The sequence below is a fragment of the Bubalus bubalis genome, chromosome 20 (assembly GCF_019923935.1).
Source record: "Bubalus bubalis isolate 160015118507 breed Murrah chromosome 20, NDDB_SH_1, whole genome shotgun sequence".
NCBI classification, from domain to species: domain Eukaryota; kingdom Metazoa; phylum Chordata; class Mammalia; order Artiodactyla; family Bovidae; genus Bubalus; species Bubalus bubalis.
The window spans coordinates 44,999,956-45,025,386 of NC_059176.1; the positions used below are offsets into that span (position 1 = coordinate 44,999,956).

General features: G+C 43.0%; 1 protein-coding gene and 2 long non-coding RNA genes across 3 annotated transcripts in view; 2 read left to right on the top strand and 1 right to left on the bottom strand.

The window, feature by feature from the left end:
• The first annotated feature begins 251 nt into the window (after positions 1 to 251).
• Positions 252 to 1,788, top strand: LOC123330728. Its single transcript, XR_006546815.1, has 3 exons — positions 252 to 408; positions 1,006 to 1,121; positions 1,726 to 1,788. It is a non-coding gene; the product is annotated as an uncharacterized LOC123330728 (long non-coding RNA).
• A 1,484-nt stretch (positions 1,789 to 3,272) lies between these two features.
• On the bottom strand, positions 3,273 to 4,927 carry LOC102412090 (tubulin alpha-1A chain-like). Its single transcript, XM_044932842.2, has one exon. It carries the CDS (start codon positions 4,835 to 4,837, stop codon positions 3,482 to 3,484), a length of 1,356 nt encoding a protein of 451 aa, XP_044788777.1. The 5' UTR covers positions 4,838 to 4,927; the 3' UTR covers positions 3,273 to 3,481.
• A 16,487-nt stretch (positions 4,928 to 21,414) lies between these two features.
• LOC112580873 overlaps positions 21,415 to 25,431 on the top strand; it is a 33,859-nt gene continuing 29,842 nt past the window's right edge. Inside the window, exons 1-3 of the long non-coding RNA XR_006546816.2 lie at positions 21,415 to 21,548; positions 22,146 to 22,261; positions 23,368 to 23,473. This is a non-coding gene — a long non-coding RNA (uncharacterized LOC112580873). The remainder of the gene's footprint in view (positions 21,549 to 22,145; positions 22,262 to 23,367; positions 23,474 to 25,431) is intronic.

Below are 25,431 nucleotides of genomic sequence, written 5' to 3' on the forward strand. Positions count from 1 at the left end.
TGGGGTCTGGGGCTGAGGTGGGCTTCTCTGGGGAACCGTGCTCTTCTCTGAGTGGGGTTCCATGGCCCTCTCAGGGGTCAATGCTACGGTAGAGCTCTTAGCCTTTTCTCCCTGCTAGGTTCACCTTCCTGGGCTCCTGAAGACTCCTCAGGTGAGCTACCTGGTAATTATTGCAATTTTCCAGCACATTCAGGTTGAGTAGGGAAGCAGGTTCACCTGGTGAATTGATTCCAGGGCACAGGGATCAGGCAAAAAGTCAATGGGCAGCAGGTGAGGTTGCTGCTGTGATCTCTTCCAGTCAACTCTCTCCTCGGAAGAGAACAGAGCTGCCCCTCGTCTTTCAGCCCAGCTCTCCTGTTTTCTCAGCACCTCAGCGGGACAAGAAAGACAGAGCCTGCCAGAACCAAGGTAGTTGGTTTCTAGCATGAGTTTCAAACCAGTAAAAAAATCACAGAGAATCAAAGTGAAAATAGGAGGGGCCTGACTTCTCAGGGACAATTGAGGGGAGAGGAGATGGTCCCTACACTTCTTTTTAGGATCCCAGGGGGTCCCAGAGACCTGGCTTGTTTACACATTGGTGGCCCTCTGACCACAGCCATGGTGTCCTGACTGAAGGGACATGTGACCCCAGGTGGGGGCTCTGGGGACTTTGTGAGTCTTACCCCATCTGCATGGGTCAGGATTATGTGTGCGGGGAGAACACACACACAAAAATAAGAAAAAAGGAAGAATACATGAGAGCTTCACCTGTGTTTAGGAATTAATACTTTGTGGTGTTCACTTTATAAAGGCCTGTGCCTGTTTGCCTCTTTACCCCTGGGAGGTTCACCCTCCCTGGGGCTCCTGGGGACTTCTCCGGTAGCTACCTGGTAATTATTCCAGTTTACCAGGACAAGCATGGTGAGAAGGGAGGCAGGTTCACCTGGTTAGTTGATTGCAGGGCACATGGATCAGGCAAAAGGCCAATGGGCAGCAGGTGAGGTCGCTGCTGTGATCTTATTCCAGTCGACCATCCCTACTCAGCGGAGACCAGACCTGTCCCTCATCTCCCAGCCCTGCGTCTGGTGTGTTTTCTCAACACATCAGTGGACCAAGAAAGGAACGAGCCTGCCAGAACCAAGGTAGTGTGTTCAACATTATCATGACAGCTGTAAAACAGTTAATATCACACAGACCCAAAGGGAGGAGACGAGGACTTCTCTGGGACAGTGTGGGGAGAGGAGACCAGCCCTACACTTCTTTCTACCATCACAGGGGGTTACAAGAACCCACTCGCTTCCACTTTAGCTGCCCAAGCAGCAGAGACCTGTTGTCCTAACCAAGGGTTGTGTGATCCCAGGTCTGGGGATTGTGTGGGTCTCACTCCATCCACATGGGTCAGGATCCTGAACCCGGAGACCCCATATCTGCTCTTACCTGCAGTGTGTCTTGTCCCCTTGGAGATTCCCAACGTCTGAATTGAGGGTATTGCCCTGATTAACCTGTGTTCCTTTTTCTTCCCTTCACCTTGTTGCATTCATATGGGGTCAGGCACCTTTGGGTGGGTTGCTTCTCTGTATTATGCTGAGTGAAAATCTTTGATGGTGTCATATTAGTATCATAGCCTATCCCATATCTAATCAGAGGGATAACCACTGTTTGCTGTCCAGTAGACTGAACTCAGGTAATTTAATTTGTTATTTTATATTGGAGCAGAGTTGATTTCTGCTGTTTTGTTTGTTTTAGGTATATAGACTTACAGGAGACATGGATTCGATCCCTGGGTTGCAAAGATCCCTTGGAGAAGGAAATGGCAACTCACCCCAGTATTCTTGCCTGGAGAATTCCATGGACAGAGGCACCTGACGGGCTGCAGAACATGGAGTCACAAAGAGTCGGACACAACTGAGCAACTAAACAGCAACAGCACCTGTTTTAAGGTTTATGTATTGATTTGAACCAGCTAATTATTCCCTGCTCCCTCCTTTCCATTTTGGCAACAATAACTTTCTTTCCTAAGACTGTGAATCTGTTTCTCTTTTGTAATGAAGTTCATTTGCATCCATTTTTAGATTCCACCAGAAGGGATATTCCATGATTATCTGTCTTTCCCCGTCTTACTCACTTTATGTAGTATGATCACCTCTGGTTTCTTCCCTGTAACTGGAAAACGGCATTGTTTCATCCTTATGTATGTCTGAGTGATACTGCACTGGGTATATGTACCCCGTTTCCTGTATCGGTCCATCTGTCCTAGTATACTGGAGTTGCTTCCTTGTCTTGGCTATTGTACCCTGTGCTGCAATGATCTTTGGGGTACAGGTGTGTTTTTAAATTTTGGTTTTCTCTAGATCTAAGGCTCGGTATGAAATTGCTGCATCACTTGGTACTTTTGTGTTTAGTTTTTTCAGACCCTCCATGGTGTATTCCCTAGTGAGTGTACCATTTTGTATTCTTATCAACCCTCCTGTAGGAGGGTTGCCTTCTCTTCACACCCTCTGCAGGATTCATTGCTGTAGGTTTTTTGATGGGGCCATTCTGATCAGTGTGAAGTGACATCTCATTAAATATTTGATTGTTTTACTCTAAGAACTCATGATGCTGAGAATCTTTTTATGTGCTTTATGGCCATCTTTATGACCTCTCTGGAGAAATGTGCATTTAGATCTTTGAGCGATTTTTTATTGAGTTTTTTTTGTTGTTGTTCATATTTAGCTGTACTAGTGATTTGTATTTGTTTGTTTCAAGTGTACAGGAACTTGGTTCAGTTATATTAATACTTCAGTTCAGTCATTCAGTTGTGTCCGACTCTTTGCAACCCCATGGACTGCAGCACTCCAGGCCCACCATCCATCACCAACTCCAGAGTCTACCCAAACTCATGTCCATTGTATCAGTGATGCCATCCAACCATTTCATCCTCTGTCGTCCCCTTCTCCTCCTGCCCTCAATCTTTCCCAGCATCAGGGTCTTTTCAAATGAGTCAGTTCTTCGCATCAGGTGGCCAAAGTATTGGAGTTTCAGCTTCAACATCAGTCCTTCCAATGAACACCTAGGACTGATCTCCTTTAGGATGGACTGGTTGGATCTCCTTGCAGTCCAAGGGACTCTCAAGAGTCTTCTCCAACACCGCAGTTCAAAAGCATCAATTCTTCAGCGCTCAGCTTTCTTTACAGTCCAACTCTCACATCCATTCGTGACTACTAGAAAAACCATAGCCTTGACTAGACAGATCTTTGTTGGCAAAGTAATGTCTCTGCTTTTTATTTTTTATTTATTTATTTATTTTTTCATTTAAGACAGGGAATACTTTATTCAAACCCATCAGAGAAATGGATAGCTTGGGTCTGTAACAAAGCATCATGTTTTAAAGCATAGGTCAGTAATTGTATATGAGCGTATACACTGCAACATACAAATTAACTGATCAGACCACAACTTTTCAATGTTTGAAACAGAATAAGCTTCCCTGTAAAAGCAGAACCTTTGTGACATTTTAACTTTAGTATTCCTCTCCTTCTTCCTCTCCTTCTCCTTCCACAGAATCCACACTAACTTCCTCATAATCCTTCTCAAGGGCAGCCATGTCCTCAAGGGCCTCAGAAAACTCTCCTTCCTCCATGCCCTCACCCACGTACCAGTGAACAAAGGCACGGTTGGCATACATCAGGTCAAACTTGTGGTCCAGGCGAGCCCAGGCCTCAGAAATGGCTGTGGTGTTGCTTAGCATGCACATAGCTCGCTGTACTTTGGCGAGGTCTCCACCAGGTACCACAGTGGGAGGCTGGTAGTTAATGCCAACCTTGAAGCCAGTGGGGCACCAGTCTACAAACTGGATGGTACACTTGGTCTTGATGGTGGCAATGGCAGCATTGACATCTTTGGGAACCACGTCACCATGGTACAACAGGCAGCAGGCCATGTATTTACCATGGCAAGGGTCACATTTCACCATCTGGTTGGCTGGCCCAAAGCAAGCATTGGTGATCTCTGCTACAGAAAGCTGTTCATGGTAGGCTTTCTCAGCAGAGATGACAGGGGCGTATGCGGCCAGAGGGAAGTGGATGCGGGGATAGGGCACCAGGTTGGTCTGGAACTCTGTCAGATCCACATTCAGGGTGCCATCAAACCTCAGGGAAGCAGTGATGGAGGACACAATTTGACCTATCAACCTATTCAGGTTAGTATATGTCGGGCGCTCAATGTTGAGGTTTCTATGACAGATGTCATAGATGGCCTCATTGTCTACCATGAAGGCACAATCAGAGTGCTCCAGGGTGGTGTGGGTGGTGAGGATGGAGTTGTAGGGCTCAACGACAGCTGTGGAAACCTGGGGGGCTGGGTAAATGGAGAACTCCAGCTTGGACTTCTTGCCATAATTGACTGAAAGACATTCCATCAGCAGGGAGGTGAACCCAGAACCAGTTCCCCCACCAAAGTTGTGGAAAACCAAGAAGCCCTGAAGACCTGTGCACTGGTCAGCCAGTTTCCGAATTCGGTCCAAGACGAGGTCAGTGATCTCCTTGCCAATGGTGTAGTGACCTCGGACATAGTTATTGGCGGCATCTTCTTTGCCTGTGATGAGCTGTTCAGGGTGGAAGAGCTGGCGGTAGGTGCCAGTGCGAACCTCATCAATGACTGTGGGTTCCAGGTCTACAAACATTGCCCTGGGTACATGCTTGCCAGCCCCTGTCTCACTGAAGAAGGTGTTGAAGGAGTCGTCTCCTCCCCCAATAGTCTTGTCACTTGGCATCTGGCCATCAGGCTGAATGCCATGTTCCAGGCAGTAGAGGTCCCAGCAGGCATTGCCGATCTGGACACCAGCCTGGCCAACGTGGATGGAGATGCACTCACACATAGTTGCTGTTTTGCAGCTGCCGAGCAGATGGCGGAGAGGAGAAGAGGTTGTTACTTCTTACAGCGCGACTCTTAGGTGGTTGATTTAAGAGAACCTCTGTCTCTGCTTTTTAATATGCTGTCTAGGTTGGTCATAACTTTCCTTCCAAGGAGTAAGCGTCTTTTAATTTCATGGCTGCAGTCACCATCTGTAGTGATTTTGGAACCCCCCCCAAAAAAAGTCAACCATTGTTTCCCCATCTATTTGCCATGAAGTGATGGGACTAGATGTTATGATCTTAGTTTTCTGAATGTTGAGCTTTAAACCAACTTTTTCACTCTCCTCTTTCACTTTCATCAAGAGGCTCTTTAGTTCTTCACTTTCTGCCATAAGGGTGGTGTCATCTGCATATCTGAGGTTATTGATATTTCTCCCGGCAATCTTGATTCCAGCTTGTGCTTCTTCCAGTCCAGCGTTTCTCATGATGTACTCTGCATATAAGTTAAATAAGCAGGGTGACAATATACAGCCTTGACATACTCCTTTTCCTATTTGGAACCAGACTGTTGTTCCATGTCCAGTTCTAACTGTTGCTTCCTGACCTGCATACAGATTTCTCAAGAGGCAGGTCAGGTGGTCTGGTATTCCCATCTCTTTCAGAATTTTCCACAGTTAATATTAATACATAATATTAATCTATTCTCATCTGGGTTCTTTTTTCATATAGGTGATTAGAGTGTGTTCAATAAACTTCCCTATGCTATTCAATAGGTACTTGTTGATCATCTATTTGATGTACATTAATGTATATATGTTAATTCCAATCCCTTAAATTATCCCACCTGCATCAGGAGGACCACAGGCACTCCAGATCCATTGTGGAGGCACACAGCCTGCCACATGCTCCCAGCTCTCTCAGCCCCAGGACACTGCAGCCTTGGGACCCAAGCCAATCAGGCTCCAGGGATGTGACACCAGCCTTTTTTTTTTGACCCTTTCCTACTTAAAGTCTTTTTTTTTTTTTTTTTTTTTTGCTTTTTAAAAATGTTTATTTTTTAATTAATTTCATTTTAGTTGGAGAATAAGTACTTTACAATATTGTGATGGTTTTTGCCATACATCAACATGAATTGGCACAGGTATACATGTGTCCTCCACATTCTGAACACCCCTCACCTCCTTCCCCATCCTATCCCTCTTGAGTTGTCCCACAGTGCCAGCTTTGGGTGCCCTGCTTCATTGAATTTGCTCTGGTCATCTATTTTACATACGGTAATATACATGTTTCATTGCTATTCTCTCTCGCAAACCATCCCACCCTCACCTTTCTCCCAAATGAGTCCAAAAGTCTGTTCTTTACATCGATGTCTCTGATCAGAGTCAGCATTTCTTTTTTGTTATTTCTGTTTTTTTCCACCATTTGAACTGGAGTATGTAGCTGAATTACTATCTTGTGGGTGTTTTTTGTTCCTTTTCCTTGTACCACAACTTGTTTCAAATGTGTATATATCTAACACATAAATGTGTATATATTTTGTTTTTTTTTTTTCATATAGGTTATTACAGAGTGTGGAGTAAGGTTCCTTGTGTTATACAGTGGGTCCTGGTCATTTATTTTATAAACAGTATTGGGCATATATTAGTCTGAAGTTGCTCATTTCTCCATGCCCCACATGTTTATATCTTGGTGACTGGAAATTTCTAAGTCTGTGAGGCAGTGTCTCCAGGTAAGAAATTCATTTTTATGCATCTTTAGATTCCACCTAGGAGTGACATCATATGATACTTGTCTCTCCCTCTCTGCCTTAATTCACTTGGAATGATCATCTCTCCTTTCTTTCCCGTGGCTGAACATGGCTTTATTTCCTACTTCTTTCTTATTGAGAAATTTTGTATTATGTATGTACCCCATTGTCTGTATCCATTCATCTGTTTTCTGCAAGTAATCTTATTCACTGTCTTGGCTGTGGTATATACTGGGGCCAAAATCGCAGGGTGACCCATCTCTTTTAAAATTTTGGTTGTCTTCACCTAGCTTTCTTGACCCCATCCCAGTTCAGATATGAGACACAGCCTGCTCAGGCTCCAGGGATGGGATAGCAGCCAAAGAGAGGGAGGTTGCAAGGAATAAACTAGGCACTGATTTTTTTTTTTTTCCTTTTCTTTTCCTCATGCCGATCCCACGTTGGAGTATGGTCAATTTGTAGTTTTGTGCTTACTGTCAGCGTACAACACTTGATTCAGTATTGACATATACATACAGGATGTCTGTTCTTCTTTAGATTCTTTTCCCATAGAATTTACTGCAGAAGGGTGAGCAAGGCTCCACATGCCTGTATGTACCACATGTCTCCTTACAGCTTTGACCTGTCAGTGGGCATTTTGGTCAGGTGTTTGTCTCGGCTTTTGTAAGTAGTGCTTCAGTGAACGTTGGGGTGTGTGTGTCATTTTGAAAGATGGTTTTATCAGGATACCAGGCCCAGGTGTGGGAATGTCAGATCCTAGGCATAGTTCCCTTGAAAGTTTTTTTTGGGGGCATGTGAAGACTGTCTTTTCTAGTGGCTGTTGCCAGTGTCCCTTCCCACCAACCGTGTAGGGAGTTCCCTCTCCTCCTGGCCCTCTCCCCCCTTTACTGTTTGTAGACTTGTGAGGGTGGTCATTCTAACTGGTAAATTTGATTTCTTGTTGTTTTGATTGGCATTCCTCTTGTAATAATTCAGGATGCTGAGCATCGTGTCCTGTGAAGGTATGGTTTTTTCTTTTTCTTTTTTTCCCTCTTTCATGGTTGCAAAGAAAATATACCTGTTGCAGTTAACTCTTTGATAGTGGGTTGTATTTTTAATTTGTTTCTGGAGTATTCTCCCTAGGACTTTTCCTGAGGGTAACTGTCATTAACGGCCCCAAGGTCTTGTGAATTGGAGGCGCCAGTAAGCACAGTTCAGGCTTCCCTGGTAGCTCAGATGGTAAAGAATCTGCCTGAAATGAAGGAGACCCAGGTTTGATCCCTGGGTCAGGAAGATCTCCTGAAGAGGGGAATGGCAACCCACTCCAATGTTCTTGCCTGGGAAATTCCATGATCAGAGGAGCCTGGCAGGTAAGCACAGGTTATCAAGTTGTAGTTACAGAAAATGTCCACATGGTGGCAGCCGTTTTCATTCCCAACTCTGGTTCTTGGGGCAACCAGAACCTAAGGAAGAGTTGGCTTCCTAGGCTGTGAACTGGAGTGGAATGTGCCTGAGCAAACACCCAAGGGCCTGTGTCTCACTACTCGTTCCCCCTAAAGCTTCACCCCTTTCCTCAGACTTTCCTTATCCCAACCGGGGCCACAGCACCCTGCTGAGGTGCTAGGAGGCTGCACTCTCGAGGAGGCTTAAGCTGTGAACCCCAGCACCAGGAGAACTGAAAGCTAGGTGGCATTTCCAAGGTCCTTGAGGCCAGATGGTCGTCACAACATCCTTTGGTGCACTAGGGACTATGGTCCTTGTCAGAGCAAACCAGAAGGTGTAAGTTTAAGAGGGGGCTCAATTAAGGGCACCCTGTCTGATGGTTTCAACCCCACCCCAGTCCAGCCTTTGGACCAAAGCCTGTTCAGGCTGCGGTGATGGGATAGCAGCCTGGGTCAGGAGAGTCAGCAGGAATGAACTAGGCAAGGCTTTTCTTCTGTATTCTTTCATTTCATGCCTGTGGCATGCTGCAGTATAGTCGGTGTGCAGTGTTGCGCCTGTTGTCAGTATCCAGCCACCTGATTGAGCTATGACATGTATGTAAAGCATATGTTTCTTTTTCAGATTCATCTGCTTATTGCAGAAGAAGTTATTGCAGAAAGTGGAGCAAAGTTCCCTGGGCTGAACATCGCGTCCTTGCAGAGTATCTGTTAACATATACAGATTTCTGTGGATATGGTAGAGGTACAGATTTCTGTGGATATGATAGAGATACAGATTGCTGTGGAAGGAACAAAGAAAGGAAGGGGATAATCCTTGTGGATTATCTACTGACATACATGTTTTTGGGTATATGTTAGTCCTGATTTCCTAATTCATCCCTGGCTCTTTGGTTTGATTTATCTATTTATTGGAATTCTTTGTGTTTGAATTCTCTGAGTCTCTTTTTATGTTGTAATTGAATTCCTTTGTATCCCTTTTTTCTTTTACCTAGAAGGGACATCGCATGCTAGTCTTCCTCTGTCTGGCTGACTTCACTTAGTGTTTGATCCTCCAAGGTCTATCCCTGTGACTACCAGGGGCATAATTTCATGATTTCAGTAGTAGTATTTCATGCCTGAGTAATAGTTCATTTTCTGTATGTACTACATTGTTTTTAAGCTTTAATCTGAAGGTGGACATTTTGCTGGGTCTGTGTTCAGCTACTTTAACTGGTGCTGAAGTGAACATTGGGGTGCACGGGGCTTCTTGAAAGATGGTTTTCCTGGGATACAGGCCCAGGTGTGGGAATGTCAGATGGTAGGTTTAGCTTGCATTTATTGTTTGTAGACTTGTAAGGATGGCCAGTCTGGTAAGATTTGATATTCTCGTTGTCATTTTGGTTGGCATTCCTCCTGTAATAATTAGGGATGTTCAGCATCCTGTCCTGTGAGTTTTTGTTTTTTTCTCCTTCATGGTTGTGAGGAAAATTTACAAGTTTAGTTGATTTTTTGAAAGTCAGTTGTGTTTATATTTTTGTCTGCAGTATTCTTCTCTGGACGTTTCCTGAAGGCAGCTGTCGTTAACAGCCCCTGAAGTCTGTTGAATTGGAGGTACCGGTAAGCGTAGGGGGTCAAGTTGTAGTTATAGAAAATGTCCACAAGGTGGCAGCACTTTTCCACACCCAAATCATTCTTCAGGCAACCAGAGCCTAAGGAAGAGCTGGCTTCCCAGGCTGTGAATTAAAGTGCAAAGTGCCTGAGCAAACATCCAAGGGCTTAAGTCTCAATATTTCTTCCCCCTAAAGCTTCACCCTTTTCCTGCAGACTAATCTCAGGCTGGACCACAGCACCCTGATGAGGTGCCTAGGAGGCTGCACACTCAGGAAGGAGGCTTGAGCTGGGGACCCCAGCACCAGAAGATGTGGAAGCTAGGTGACTTCTCCAAGGTCATTGAGGCCAAAAGTGTCAGGACACCATCGATGGTGTGTCCTGGGGACTGTGGTCCCTGCCAGATCAAACCAGAAAGTACAGATTTAAGAGGGAACTGGACATGAAACAACAGACTGGTTCCAAATAGGAAAAGGAGTTCGTCAAGGCTGTATATTGTCACCCTGTTTATTTAACTTATATGCAGAGTACATCATGAGAAACGCTGGACTGGAAGAAACACAAGCTGGAATCAAGGTTGCCAGGAGAAATATCAATAACCTCAGATATGCAGATGACACCACCCTTATGGCAGAAAGTGAAGAGGAACTCAAAAGCCTCTTGATGAAAGTGAAAGTGGAGAGTGAAAAAGTTGGCTTAAAGCTCAACATTCAGAAAACAAAGATCATGGCAACTGGTCCCACCACTTCATGGGAAATAGATGGGGAAACAGTGGAAACAGTGTCAGACTTTATTTTTCTGGGCTCCAAAATCAATGCAGATGGTGACTGCAGCCATGAATTTAAAAGACACTTACTCCTTGGAAGGAAAGTTATGACCAACCTAGATAGCATATTCAAAAGCAGAGACATTACTTTGCCAACAAAGATTCGTCTAGTCAAGGCTATGGTTTTTTCTGTGGTCATGTATGGGTGTGAGAGTTGGACTGTGAAGAAGGCTGAGCGCCGAAGACTTCATGCTTTTGAACTGTGGTGTTGGAGAAGACCCTTGAGAGTCCCTTGGACTGCAAGGAGATCCAAACAGTCCATTCTGAAGGAGATCAGCCCTGGGATTTCTTTGGAAGGAATGATGCTAAAGCTGAAACTCCAGTACTTTGGCCACCTCATGCGAAGAGTTGACTCATTGGAAAAGACTCTGATGCTGGGAGGGATTGGGGGCAGGAGGAGAAGGGGACGACAGAGGATGAGATGGCTGGATGGCATCACTGACTCGATGGATGTGAGTCTGAGTGAACTCTGGGAGGTGGTGATGGACAGGGAGGCCTGGCGTGCTGCGATTCATGGGGTTGCAAAGAGTCAGACACGACTGAGCCACTGATCTGATCTGAATGAAGAGCAAGAGCTTTCCTGGTGGCTCAGATGGTAAAGAGTCTACTTGCAGTGTGGGAAACCCAGTTCAATCCCTGGGTCTGGAAGATCCCCTGGAGAAGGAAATGGCTACCCACTCCAGTATTCTTGCCTGGAGAATCCCATGGACAGAGGAGCCCGATAGGCTACAATCCCACCACAGTCCAGCCATGGAAACAGCCTGCTGAGGCTCCAGGAATGGGATGGAAGCCCCAATCAGATGAATGTTTCATATCTGAGGATGAGATTGTTGGCTGCATCTAATATTCACAATATTCATATAGAGGACGAATGGCATTACAGACTCAACGGACATGAGTTTGAGCAAGCTCCTGCAGATGGTGAAGGACAGGGAAGTCTAGTGTGCTGCAGTCCATGGGATTTTAGAGTCAGACATGACTGAGCGACTGAAAAACAATATATCCTATATGAACACATGAGTGTAAATTTAATGAATGAAAATACAATTTTCTATATTTCATGTATGAAAACGTGTGCATATTTCATGTATAAAAATAGTTTTCTTTATTATATGAAAGTATGCATGAATTTACATATATAAAAAGACGTACATATTTTATGGATGAAAAATAGAATTTTCAATATTTCATATATGAAATGGGTGCATATTTTATGAATGAAAATATAATTTTCTATAATTTATATATGAAACCATGGGTACATATTTCATGGATCAAAATGAAATTTTCAGGATTTTATATATGAAAACATGGGTGTATATTTCGTGTATGAAAATAGAATTTTCTATATTTCATATAAATCATGGCTGCATATTCATATATGAAAATAGAATTTTCTGTATTTTATATATAAATCATGGGAGCATATTTCAAGGATGGAAATAGAGCTTTCTATATGTCATATATATAAACATGAGTGTATATTTCATGGATGAAAATGGAATTTTTAATATTTCATATATGAAAACATGGATGTATCTTTTATGGATGAATACAGAATTTTCTACATTACATATATTAAAACATGGGTGCATATTTCATATATGAAAATAGAATTTTTGGTGTTTCTTATATGAAGCTATGGGTATGTATTTCATATGAAAATAGAATTTTTGATATTTCGTATATGACATGGGTGCATATTCATACATGAACATAAATTTTTCCATATTTCTCATATGAAAATATGGGTACATGTCATACATAGAAATAGAATTTTCTATATTTCATAGATGAAAATATAGATGCATATTTCATAAATGAAAACATTTTTTCACATTTCAGAGAAAAATGTATGTGTGTATTTCATATATCAAAAGAGAATTTTCTGTATTTCACAGATGAAAATACATGTACACATTTTATATATGAAAGAATTTTCTATAGTTCACAGATGTAAATATAGGTACATATTTCATATATGAATAGAGAATTGTCTATATCTCATAGGTGAAAATATAGGTGCATATTTCATATGTGAAAGAGAATTTTATATATTTCATAAATGAAAAGTTAGGTGCAAATTTTATATATGAAAATAGAATTTTCTATATATCATAATTGAAAATGCAGCTGAATATTTCATATATGAAAATAGAATTTTCTACACTTCAAGTAGGATAATATAAGCCCAGCTATGATAATGTCAGATCCTAGGCTTAGGGTCTTTATAGCTTTTGTTCAGCAGACATTGTCCTTTATTGTGGTTGTTGGTAACGCACATTCCCACCAACAGTGTAGGAGGCTTCCTCTTACTCCAAACTCACTCCTGCATTTATTGTTTGTAGACTTGAGTACGGCCATTCTGACTGGTGGGATTTGATTTCTCATTGTCATTTTGATTGGCATTCCTCCTGTAATGATTAGGGATGCTGAGCATCCTGTCCTAGGTGGAGGTATGGGGTTGTTGGGGGTTTTTTACCCTTTAAGGGTGTGAGGAAAATAGACCTGTGACAGTTGGCTTCCTGAAAGTTGTTTGTGTTTGGAATTTATCATGCAGTACCCGCCACAGGACAAAATTCCTGAGGGCAGCTGTCATGAGCAGTCGCCCAGCCCCTGTAAATTACAGGTGCCGATAAGCATTGGTGGTCAGTTGTAGCTACAGGAAATGTCCACAAGGTGGCAGCACTTTTTTTTGATGCCCACTTCTGGTTCTTGGGGTAAGCTGAAGATTCAGGAAAGTCGGCTTCCTGGTGAAACAGTGGAATGTGCCTGCTGCCGCAGCTAAGTCGCTTCAGTCGTGTCCGACTCTGTGCGACCCCATAGACGGCAGCCCACCAGGCTCCTCCGTCCATGGGATTTTCCAGGCAAGAGTACTGGAGTGGGTTGCCGTTGCCTTGGAATGTGCCTGAGCAACCACTAAAGGGCTTGTGACTCACTGCTTTTTCCTCTTAAAGCATCACACACACCCTTCTTGATAGCATTATTTTTTCCACCTTAGCCCTTCTTGAAAGCTTTTTTTTTGAACATGCGGAGTCTGTCCATATACTGACTGTAGCCAATGTATCTTTCCTCCAACAGCTTAAGGGATTCCTTTCCTTCCATTCTGTCTCCCGTATTTACAGTTTGTCGAATTTTGACAACAGCCATTGTGATTGGTGGGATTTGATTTCCCATTGTCATTTTGATCAGCATTCTTGCAGCCATTAGGGATGCTGAGCATCTTGTCTTGTGGCGGACATTTGATTTTGTTTTTTGTTTTTGTTTTTTAGAGGGTGTGAGGACAATTTACCTTTGGCAGTTGGCTTCCTGAGAGTTGGCTGGTTTTGAAATATATTTCTCCAGTACCTGCCCCACGGCATTTCCTGAGGGCAGCTGCCAATTTACTGAACTACACACAGCCCTTGTGAATTGAGGTGTCTGTGTGCACTGGTGATCAAGTTGTAGTTATAGAAAATTTCCACAAGACGGCAGCACTTTTGCGTGCCCAACGTTGGTTCCTGGGGCAGCCAGATCCTTAGGGCCAGTTGGCTTCCTGGGGTGTGAAATAGAGTGGAATGTGCCTGAGCAAGCAGGAAAGGGCTTGAGACTCAATACTTTTTTCCCCTAAAGCCTCACACAAGCATCCTGTCCAGACTAATGCCTTCCGGGTCCAGAGCACACTGCTGAGGGTGCTTAGGTGCCTAGGAGGCTGCCCTCTCTGGAAAGAGGCTTGTGCTGGGAACCCCAGTGCTAGGAGAGGTGGACACTAGCTGAATTTTGCCTTCAAATTCCTGCAGGCCTTCATGCCATGTGGGACTCTGATCCCCGCCTCCCCCACCCCCAGAACATAGCAGATGTGCTAGGTCACTTTAGTCGTGTCCAACTCTTTGCAACCTCATGGACTGTAGCCTGCCAGGCTTCTGTCCGTGGGATTCTCCCGGCAAGAATACTGGAGTAGGCTGCCATTTCTTTCTCCAGAACGTAGCAGGTAGTAGTCCTTTAAAAAGCGTTCAATGAAAGGCACTCTGCCAGGCTGTGTCAAGCCCTCCCCAGTCTAGCAGTGGGACCCCAGCCCGCTCAACCTTCCAGGATGGGATTTGTGTCCCAAGTCAGGGAGATAGATAAGAGAGCAGGCACGCCTTTCCTTTTCTTTAACCTCTTGCCGATGCTTCTTTGTAGAATAGTTGATTTTCAGCTCTGTGATTGTTGTCAGTGTACAGCTGCCTGATTCAGTATTACGTATCTATGAGGTAGCTCTATTTTTTTTTTTGGACCTTTACCATAGAAGTTCAAGTGACGTGCTGAGCACCAGGTCCTTGTGGAATATCTCAGATACACTTCTGTAATACCAAGAAGGAAGGTAGTAGATCATTTTTGTGAATTCTCTCTTAGAGATAACGATTTCTTTGTATGGGTTAGAGATACGTATTTCTGTGTATATGTGGAAGGAAGGAAAGTAGGAAGGAAGAGGATAATCCTTGTGGATTATCTATTACAAATACATATTTCTTGTCTATGTAGGCTCCTACCTCCTAATTCATTCCAGGCCCTTCAATGAACCTAGAGCTTAGGGCAATTCTTTGTCCCCAGACTCCATCCCATAGTTATTGTTGCAAATTTGTGACGTTGGCCATTGTGAGTGGTGGGATTTGATTTTCCATCATCTTTTCGATTGGCATTTCTGCAGCAATTAGGAATGCTGAGCATCTTGTTTGGTGGGGGAGGTTTGGGTTTGTGTTTTCTTTTTTTTTTTCCTTAAAGAGTGTAAGGACAATTTAGCTTTGGGAATTGGCTTCCTGAAAGTCGGCTGTGTTTGAAATTTATTTCTCCAGCGCCTGCCGCAGGACGTTCCCTGACAGCGGCTGTCATTCACAGAACCCCAGGCCTTGTGAACTGAGGTGCCTGTGAGCAAGAATGATCAAGTTGTAGTTTCAGGAAATGTCCACAAGGCGGCAGCACTTTTCAGGCTCAGCTTGGTGCCTGAGGGCAACCAGAGCCTTTGGGCCAGTTTGCTTTCTGGGCTGTGAGATGGAGTGGAATGTGCCTGAGCAAACTCAAAGGGCTTGAGTTTCACTACTTTTTCCCCCTAAAGCATCACACAAACACCACGTCCAGACTAACCCCTTCAGGGTCCACAGTACACTGCTGAGGGTGCTTAGGTACTAGGAGGCTGCGCTCAGGAAGGAGGCCTGGACTCGGATCCCCCCGCACCAGGGGAGGTTGAGGCTGAATTTTGCCTTGAAATTCCTTGGGGCCTGATGCCAGGCAGGACTCTTGTCCTACCCAGACAGAGCACACATAGACCTTTCAAAAGTGTTCAATGAAGGGTACCCTGCCAGGCTGTGTAGACCCCACCTGAGTTCAGCAGTGGGACCCAAGCCTACTTGGGCTCCAGGGATGGGAAAGCATCCCACTTCAGGGAGGTTGCACATAATACAGTAGGCAATGCTTTCTTTCCCTTTTCTTTAACATTTGGCCAATACTACCTTGCAGCATAGACTATTTGCTTTCTGCCATTAGGTGGTGTCATCTGCACATCGGAGGTTGTAGATATTTCTCCCAGCATCTTGATTCCAGCTTGTATTTCATCCACCTGGCATTTCACTTGATGTACTCTGCATGTAAGTTAAGTAAGTGGAATCACAATATATAGTCTTGATGTACCCCTTTCCCAATTTTGAACTAGTCCATTGTGCCTGTCTGGTTCTAACTGTTGTTTCTTGACCTACATACAAGCTTCTCTGGAGGCAGGTAAGGTGATCTAGTATTCTTCTCTCTTTAAGAATTTTCTTCAGTTTGTTGTGATCCACACAATTAAAGGCTTTAATTATTTGAAAGTTTTAAATTTTATGATGTAAAAAGATATACCTTATTTTATGTGTGACATATATACCTTTATTTTTATATATGAGATATATACCTATATTGTCATATAAGGGATATATACTAATATTTTCACATAATACATGTACCTATATTGCCATATATGAAATATATACATCTATCTTTATATATGAAATATATATTGAATACTACTCAGCAAAATAGCAAAATGAAAATGGGAAATTTTTAAAAATACAAGATTCCATCAAGATACTGATTTTAATGAGATTTTTAAAAATCACATTTAGTGGTTTCACTCTTTTATGCTTTACAAATAATTTATCAGTGAAGTCAAGACAATTAATCTAAATATAAGATAGTTTTTTTAATTTAAGATGCCTCTGTCAATGTTCTCTGACAAAACGTTTCATTTTCATTAGTTTGATGCCTGCATAGTGATTTCAGTTCTCAGTGCTCTATAAACAGAAGTCATTTAGCAATCTTTTTGGAGGAGGACACGGCAGCCCCCTCCAGTGTTCTTGCCTGGAGAATCCCAGGGACAGGGGAGCCTGGTGGGCTGCCATCTACGGGGTCGCACAGAGTTGGACACAACTGAAGCGACTTAGCATCAGCAGCAGCAGGAATTGTCTAGTTTAAAATTAAGTCTTTCTTAAGTATTAAGATGTAAGAGAGTGTACTTCAGTTAGAAGGGTTATCTTAAGTCTCGAAAAGCATTACTCAAAAGGCACAGTAATGATTTTCATTATGGTCCCTGGTCTGGTATTTGCAAAACTTCTAAATCAGAAGTTCTGGAACTGCCAACTGACAATTTTAGTTAATAAGCCCTCCAGGTGAATCTGAGGCACTGAAGCCAACTGAAGTTTGAGAACTATTGCCCTGGAAGTCCTGGTAAAACTCATATTTTACCAAGCCCAAGTTGTATGAATTATGAGTTATAGTTAAATTTTTATATCATTATGAGTTATAGTAAAATTTTCATTCTTTTGGTTACAGAACAATTGCAAATGAGTGTACTCTGCAAACATGTATATTTTGATATATGAAATATATACTTGTGTTTTCATAAATGAAATATATACCTAGGTTTTCATACATGAAATATATAACTAGGATTTCATATTTAAAATACATACCTAGGTTTTCATATGTGAAATATATACCTAATTAGCTATAAAGGCAATTAACATAATGGCATTTTCAACAATATAATCCTAGAGATTATCACAGTCAGTGATGTAAGTCAGAAAGACAAAGAGCAATACCATATAATATCACTTACATGTGATCTAGAGTATGACACCAGTGAACTTATCTATGAAATGGAAACAGACTCACAGATATAGAGAACTGCCAGTGGGGAGAGGATGGTAGGAGGGGCAAGATAGATGTAGGGGATTAATAAAATCAATAAGCCATAAGGATATATTATACAGCACAAAAAAATATAGCCTTTATTTGTAATACTTTTAAACGGATATGTATATCCAAAAATAATATTGTAAATAAACTATACTTCAACTTAAAAGTTGTTGATGGCTATCTACAAAAACAATAAGGAATAAAAAATAAGTGAAATAAAAATGGGAGATTTTTAAAAATAGATGATTCTGTCAAATAATGGATTTAGATGAGAATTTTGAGAATCACATAAAGTAGCTTCACTCTTATACTTTTTGCTTTCCAAGAATTTCTTAGTCAAGACAAGCCAATTAATCTACCTAACACCAAACCTTGCCCAGCTAAGGGCGCTAAGCAAATTTTGTCACCAAGATTTTCCAAGATGACTCTGGTTGGCAAAGGTTTCTTTAACTTTAACTTCTCTTGTCACTGAAAGTGAAAGTTGCTCGATTATGTCCGACTCTTTGCAACCCCATGGATTATTTACAGCCCACGGAATTCTCCAGGCCAGAATACTGGAGTGGGTAGCCTTTCCCTCCTCCAGAGGATCTTCCAAACTCAGGGATCGAACCCAGGTCTCCCGCATTGCAGGCGGATTCTTTACCAGCTGAACCACAGGGGAAGCCCCTTCTTGTCACTAATTGTAGCTATTTCAGGAACAACATTGTTCTGGTAGCAATATCATGTGGTCCAACAGGTCCTAAGACCACATTACTGAGCGTTTTTTTTTTTTCTTTTAGTTTTCATGAAAAAGCTTTATCAAAACCTCCCTCCCTCCCTCTGCCCTTCAAAACAAGGGTTTTCGTTTTGAATGAGCAACTTAAAAAAGAGTTGTGCTGTACTTCATCTTGTCAATGCTAAATTCTCATGGAGAAAAAGTTACTTGTGAAGCTGTTTGCCCCAAAGCCTTCTATTCTCCCCTTAAAGTGCGCCTGTCTTGCATTATTAGGAATTTGGGAACTGCAAAGTGAAGAGATAACTGTGTTGAAGGAGCTGGAAAGTGGCTCATTTGGAGCAGTCCATCTGGGCAGGTGGAAGGGGCAGTGTGATGTTCTGTTATGGTGACCAGCGAGCGCTCCATGTCAGATGAATTCTTCCGGGAGGCCCAAACCATCAGTTAAGTTTCTTCTGGGGAATCATGGTTAAGCCTTCATCATGAGAGTATGTTCATAGTAACAGGTCTGTCTGTAACATCTGTAAGGTCTGAATCAAGAGTCCATATATCATAGAATAAATGGAATATTACTCATTCATAAAAAATGACAATGCCATTTCAGTAGCATGGATGGAGGTGGAGATTAGCTCATTAAGTGAAGACACAACACAGACATCATATGATATCACTTATGAGTGGACTCTAAACTGTGATGCACGTGAACTTCTTGACAAAACGGAAACAGTCTCGGAGAAAACAAGCATAAGGTAACCAAAGGGGAAAGGGATGGGGGATTAATTAGGAACTTGGTATTAACAGGTACACACTACTATATATAAAATCAATAAACAGGGCCCTCCTGTATAGCACAGGGAACTATATTCAATATTTGTATTAGCCTAATAATCTGAGAGCATGTATGTAGGTGTGTTACATATATATGTTTTTATATAATAAATATAATGTATATTATGTACAATACACATGTAATTTATCTAACTGAATCCCTTGGGTATACACCTGGAACTAACACAGCAACATGAAATGACTCTTCTTCATTAAAATGCACCAGTTTTGATAGAAAAAAAAGAGTCCACGTATCATTGATACAAATATTAGAAGTTTAAGTCAATTTAGAACACCGATACACAAAATGCATGTCTTTATAACCACTTAAAGATGCATAACCGAGCTCATCACCTTGAGTAACATGATAATGCATGTCCCTATAGTTAGACTAAGAAGAAAGGAAATAACTATGTAATAAATCCTTATCTGTGAAAAAATTGTTGAGATGTCAAACCTAGTTTATTTTACACATCTGAAAATTAAAGATTCATCCTGAATGCTCCTCATTGTTCATTATTTAAGAAATGCAAATCAAAACTTCAATGAGGTACCATCTCAATCTGGTCATAATGGCCATCATTTAAAACTCTCCAAATAACAAGTGTTGCAGAGGGTGTGAAGAAAAGGGAACCCTCCTACACTGTTGCTGGGACTGTAAATTTGTGCAGTCACTGTAGAGAACAGTATGGCAATTCCTCAAAAAAACTGAAAATAGAGTTACCGTATGATCCAGCAATCCCACTTCTAGCCATACACCTAAACAAGGCTATAATTCGAAAAGATACATGCTGTATTCTAAAAGAATCTGTGCATACCAGCTGTGGATCTGACAGGAAACCTTTACTCTTGCAGCTGAGATCTCAAATTTGATTTCACAGATTGTCTGCTATATTTAGACTCTTGGTTCATACTCCATGTAAGGACATATTGTCATAATTAAATCCAAATTGAATGTTAGCTTTATTTTTCAGATGTGCTTTCCCTCCAGCAGCCTAGGAGCATTCTCCTTTTTCCAGGTCCTGTTTCCCTGGTGTGACATTTCAAACCTCAAAAACTGTTACTTGTTGATATGAATATCAATTTCAATCTAGCTCAGTTTGAATAGAGAAGCAAAGAATCGGGGGGCCTATGTTTTCTGTTTTCTTCATGGAGAAAAACTGTTAGAATAAAAAGTACCTGCAGCTCGTGTGCTCGTTGAGTCACTGTTTGCAGGAATTTTCTTTTATTTTTTTTTAAGTGTGACCTTTTATTCGTGTAATAACAAATAACAGAATTAGAAGAAAGTAGTTTGAAGTGATCCTTGCTCCTACCTAGAAAATCAAAGGAAACAATGGAAATGGAAATCACAAAGATCAAAGTGCCAAGCTTTTAAGAATATTTTAAGTTTGCAAATAATGACTAGTATGCTTGCAATTTCAACAATATATTTTTATTCTGATAAAAAATATACTTTTCCAGAAGGCTTCCAGTGTGGTCGCCTCCTGCTGGAAGCCTGGGATGCTGGAATCAGGTCATTTCCTGTCTGTCTTTACAGGACACTGGGCTGCACTCTAAGAAATTCTGGATCTCCCCTGGATCCCAACCATCATGTGCCCAGAGAAATTGGTAATGTTATTGTTTTGCCTGTTGAAATGTTTAATGACACAGATCCTTTCACTTTCCTGATGTGGGTGAAGTGTGGAGCCCAGTGATGATTTCTTCTTCAAGAAACGTACATCCTAGTTCCCACACGAGGGTGAGCCCCCGTGCAACGATGAGAGACCCTGCATATGTGTGACCTGTGCCTGCTGGGAGACCAGCCCTAAACTAGTTTGAACCTGACCAAGTTCTGTCTACATGGTAGGTTTAGACCTCTCTAAGTCCTGTCTACACTGATGATGTTTAGACGAGACCGTGCACTTTCTGCAGTGAGGACATTTAGCCCTGACTGTTCTGTGTGCGCTGGGACGTGGGGACCCGGGTGCAGGCCTGGCCTGGCCTCTGTCTGGGAAACTCCGTGCCTGCGTCTGAGCGTCAGCACTCAGATGTCTGGGCTGTGGGGCTGGGGTGGGCTTCTCTGGGAACCGTGCTCTCCCCTGCGTGGGCTTCCCTGGCCCTCCCGGGGGTCAGTGCTGCGGTCGGGCTCCTAGTCTGTTCCCTGCCATGTTCACCTCCCTGGGGCTCATGGAGACCCCTCAGGTGGCTACCTGGTAATCATTCCAATTTCCCAGCAATTCAGGTTGAGTAGGGAGGCAGGTTCACCTGGTGAATTGATTGCAGGGCACAGGGATCGGGCAAAAAGTCAATGGGCAGCAGGTGAGGTTGCGGCTGTGACCTCCTTCCCGTGGACTCTCTCCTCCGAACAGAACAGAGCTGCCCCGCGTCTTTCAGCCCAGCTCTCCTGTTTTCTCAGCACCCCAGCGGGACAGAGCCTGCCAGAACCAAGGTAGTGTGTTCACCTCTAGCATGAGCTTTCAACCCAGCAAAAAATCACACAGAACCAGAGTGAAAATAGGAGGGGCCTGACTTCTCAGGGACAATTGTGGGGATAGGAGATCGATTCTACATTTCATTCTAGGATCCCCAGAGGTCCCAACATCCTGGCTTGTTCACACACTGGGGGCCGGCTGACCACAGCCATGGTGTCCTGACCGAGGGGACGTGTGACCCCAGGTGGGGGGCCTGGGCACTGTGTGAGTCTCACCCCATCTGCATGGGTCAGGATCATGTGTGCGGGGAGACCACAAACAAAGCTAAGAAAAAGGGACGAATAATGAGAGCTTCGCTTATGTTCAGGAATTAATATTTCACAGTGTTCACTTTATACCGGCCTGTGCCTGTTTGCCTCTTTACCCCTGTGAGGTTCACCCTCCCTGGGGCTCCTGGAGACTCCTCAGGTGTCTGCCTCGTGATTATTCCATTTTCCAGCACGAGCATGGCGGGAAGGGAGGCAGGTTCACCTGGTGAGTTGATTGCAGGGCACACGGATCAGGCAAAAAGCCAAAGGGCAGCAGGTGAGGCTGCTGCTGTGATCTCCTTCCAGTCGACCGTCCCTCCTCAGCAGAGACCAGACCTGCCCCTCGTCTCCCAGCCCTGCGCCTGGTGTGTTTTCTCAATGCCTCAGTGGAACAAGAAAGGACCGAGCCTGCCAGAACCAAGGTAGTGTGTGCAGCATTATCATGACAGCTGTAAAAACTGTTATTATCACACAGAACCAAAGGGAGGAGACGAGGACTTCTGTGGGACAGTGTGGGGAGAGAAGACCAACCCTATATTTCTTTCTACCATCACAGGGGTTACAGGAACCCACTCATTTCCACCTTAGAAGCCCAACCAGCAGAGACCTGGGGTCCTAACCAAGGGTCGTTGGACACCAGGTCCTGGGTCTGGGGAGGTGGTGTCACCTTGGAGAGTGGAAGTGTGCCCCAGGTGCAGAGTCTGGGGATCGTGTGGGTCTCACCCCTTCCACGTGGGTCACACATCTGCTCTTTACCTGCAGTGTGTCCGTCAGGGGTTCCCAACGTCTGAATTGAGGGTGTTGCCCTGATTAACCTGTGGTCCTTTTCCTTCTCTTCACTTTGTCACACTCACATGAGGTCAGGCACCTTTGAGTGGGTTGCTGCTCTGCGTTCTGAGTATAAACCTTTGGTGGTGTCATATTAATATCATAGCATATCCCATAGCTAATTCATAGAGATACCACTGTCTGGTTTCCCCTCCACCAAGCTCAGGTAGTTTAATTTGTGATTCAATTTTTATTTTATATTGGAGTAGAGTTGATTTCCATTGTTTTGTTGATTTTATATGTATAGGAACTTGGTCCGATTTTACATATACGTATGGAGAAGGAAATGGCAACCCACTCCAGTATTCTTGCCTGGAAAATCCCATGAACAGAGGAGCCTGGTGGCTTACAGTCCATGGGGTCGCAAAGAGTCGGACACAACTAAGCGACTTTCTTTCTAGGGAAAGGGAGAGAGCAAATTAGCTAAGATGGTGTGCTCAGGCTCTCTCACCCCACAGCCTCTTGCTCTGGGCTCCACGTTTTGTAAATAACGATTATGCAACAGCTGAGATCACTTATAACGCTGGGCATGTGTGTCACGAGGTACTCGCTTGGTCATGGGCTACTTTTGTTCTGTAAGCATGTATAACTCCATCTGGAAAGCCCTTGCAGTTATACTAGGTTATGTTATGGCTGCTGCGCCAGCCAGGAGAGAATAAATGTGTCTGCAGTTTCTACAGCTCCTTGTGTCTTCTTGCAGCTCCCCTCTCATGCCTTGCCTACCATGGGTTCAACGAATGGCATTCAACGAGCAGAGATACAGTGAAACTGTTGGCACCGTGAGCAGGATCAGCAGGACAGGAGAGGTATACCTACTCTTTTTCCATTTTTTTCTCGTATAGGTTATTACAGTTTTTTTTCAGTTGAGTTCCTGATTGTATTCAGTAAGTCCTATGTGATTATCAATTTGATAAATATTAGTGTGTATATATTCATCTGAAACTCTTAATTTACCCCTCCCTCTTAGCTTTCTCTTGATCATAATTTGGTTTTCTCAGTCTGAGAGTCTGTTTCTGTTTTGTACCTCAGTTCATCTGTATGAATTTACAGATCCCACTTGTATATGATATGCTATTTGTCTTTTTGTCTCTGACTTACCTCAGTATGAAAATTCTTCAGACCATCCATGCTGCCGCAAATGTCATCATTTTTTCTCTATTATGGCTGAGTAGTGTTCAGTTGTATGGTTGTACCACGGAGTCTTCATTTTTCTTCAGTGGACGTTTTGGTGGATTCTATGTCTCAGCTATTGTAAATAGTACTACTCTGAAAATCGAGGGGCACATGTCATTTCGAATGATGAATTTCTGCAGATCTAAGCCTTGGAGTGGGATTGCAGGGTCATATGATAGCGCTCTGTTTAGTGTTTCTGGGAACCCCCATGCTGTTCTCCACAGTGGTTCACCATTTACATTCCCACCAAGACGGCAGGAGGATTCCCTTTTCTGTACATGCTCTGCACTATTTATTCTTTGTAGAGCTTTTCAGTGATGGCCGTTGTGACCAGTGTGTGGTGATACCTCACTGCAGTTTTGATTGGCATTGATCTGATAATTGTTGGTGTGGAGTATCTTTCCATGTGCTTGTGTTATTTCACACCTGATGAGTACAGTTTACCTCTTGAAACTGGCTTCTTGAAAGGTGGCTCTGTTTGGAATTCCTCTCCAATGATTTACCGCAGGACATTTCTTGAGTCAGGAGTCATTTACAGCCCTGTTGGACTTCTGACTATTAAGAGATCCTCAGCACCTGCTTCATGGTGTGTCTATTAATCTGAGCCAGCTAATTGCTCCCTGCCTCCTCTCAACTTTCTTTTTTGGTACCCGTGAGATTCTTTTCTAAGTCTGTGAGGCTGTTTCTCTTTTATAAAAAGTTCATTTTTATCCCCCCAAAATTATATCCTACGATGACTGTCTTTCCTGTTTCACTCACTTCACTTAGTATGATCACCTCAAGTGTTCTTCCCTAAAGTGGCATTATTTCATCCTATTAACTTCTGAGTAATATCACATTGTGTATATGCACCCCGTCTTCTGCACCCATCCATCTGTCCTTCCACACTTTCTGCACCCATCCATCTGTCCTTCCACACTTTCTGCACCCATCCATCTGTCCTTCCACACTTTCTGCACCCATCCATCTGTCCTTCCACACTTTCTGCACCCATCCATCTGTCCTTCCACACTTTCTGCACCCATCCATCTGTCCTTCCACACTTAAGTTGCTTCCCTGTCTTGGTTAATGTACCTAGTGCTGCCATGATCATTCGGTTGCAGTTATTTTTAAAAATTTTGGTTTTCTCCAGATCTACATCTAGGCATGGGATTGCTGGGTCACTTCATACTTCTATGTTTTGTTTTTTAAAGAACCTCCATAAGGTTCTCCCTAGTGGATGTACCCACTTACATTTCCCTGCCACATTGGGAGGGTTTTCTTCTCTCCACGCCATCTGCAAATTTTATTGTAGATTTTTTGAGATGGTTGTTCTGATTGATGTGAAGTGATACCTCATTGGACAACTGAATTGCCTTTCTCTAAGAACTAGTGAGGCTGAGCATTTTTTCTTGTGCTTTACGGCCATCTCTGTGTCTTCTTTGGAGAAATGTGCATTTAGATCTTTGGCAATTTTTTATTGGATTGTTTGGTTTTTGACACTGTGATGTACAAGTTCTTTGTATGTATTGGAGATAAATTCCCTGTGGGTATCTTCGTTTGCAGAAAAACATTTACTTCTGCTTCATTGACTATGCCAAAGCCTTTGACT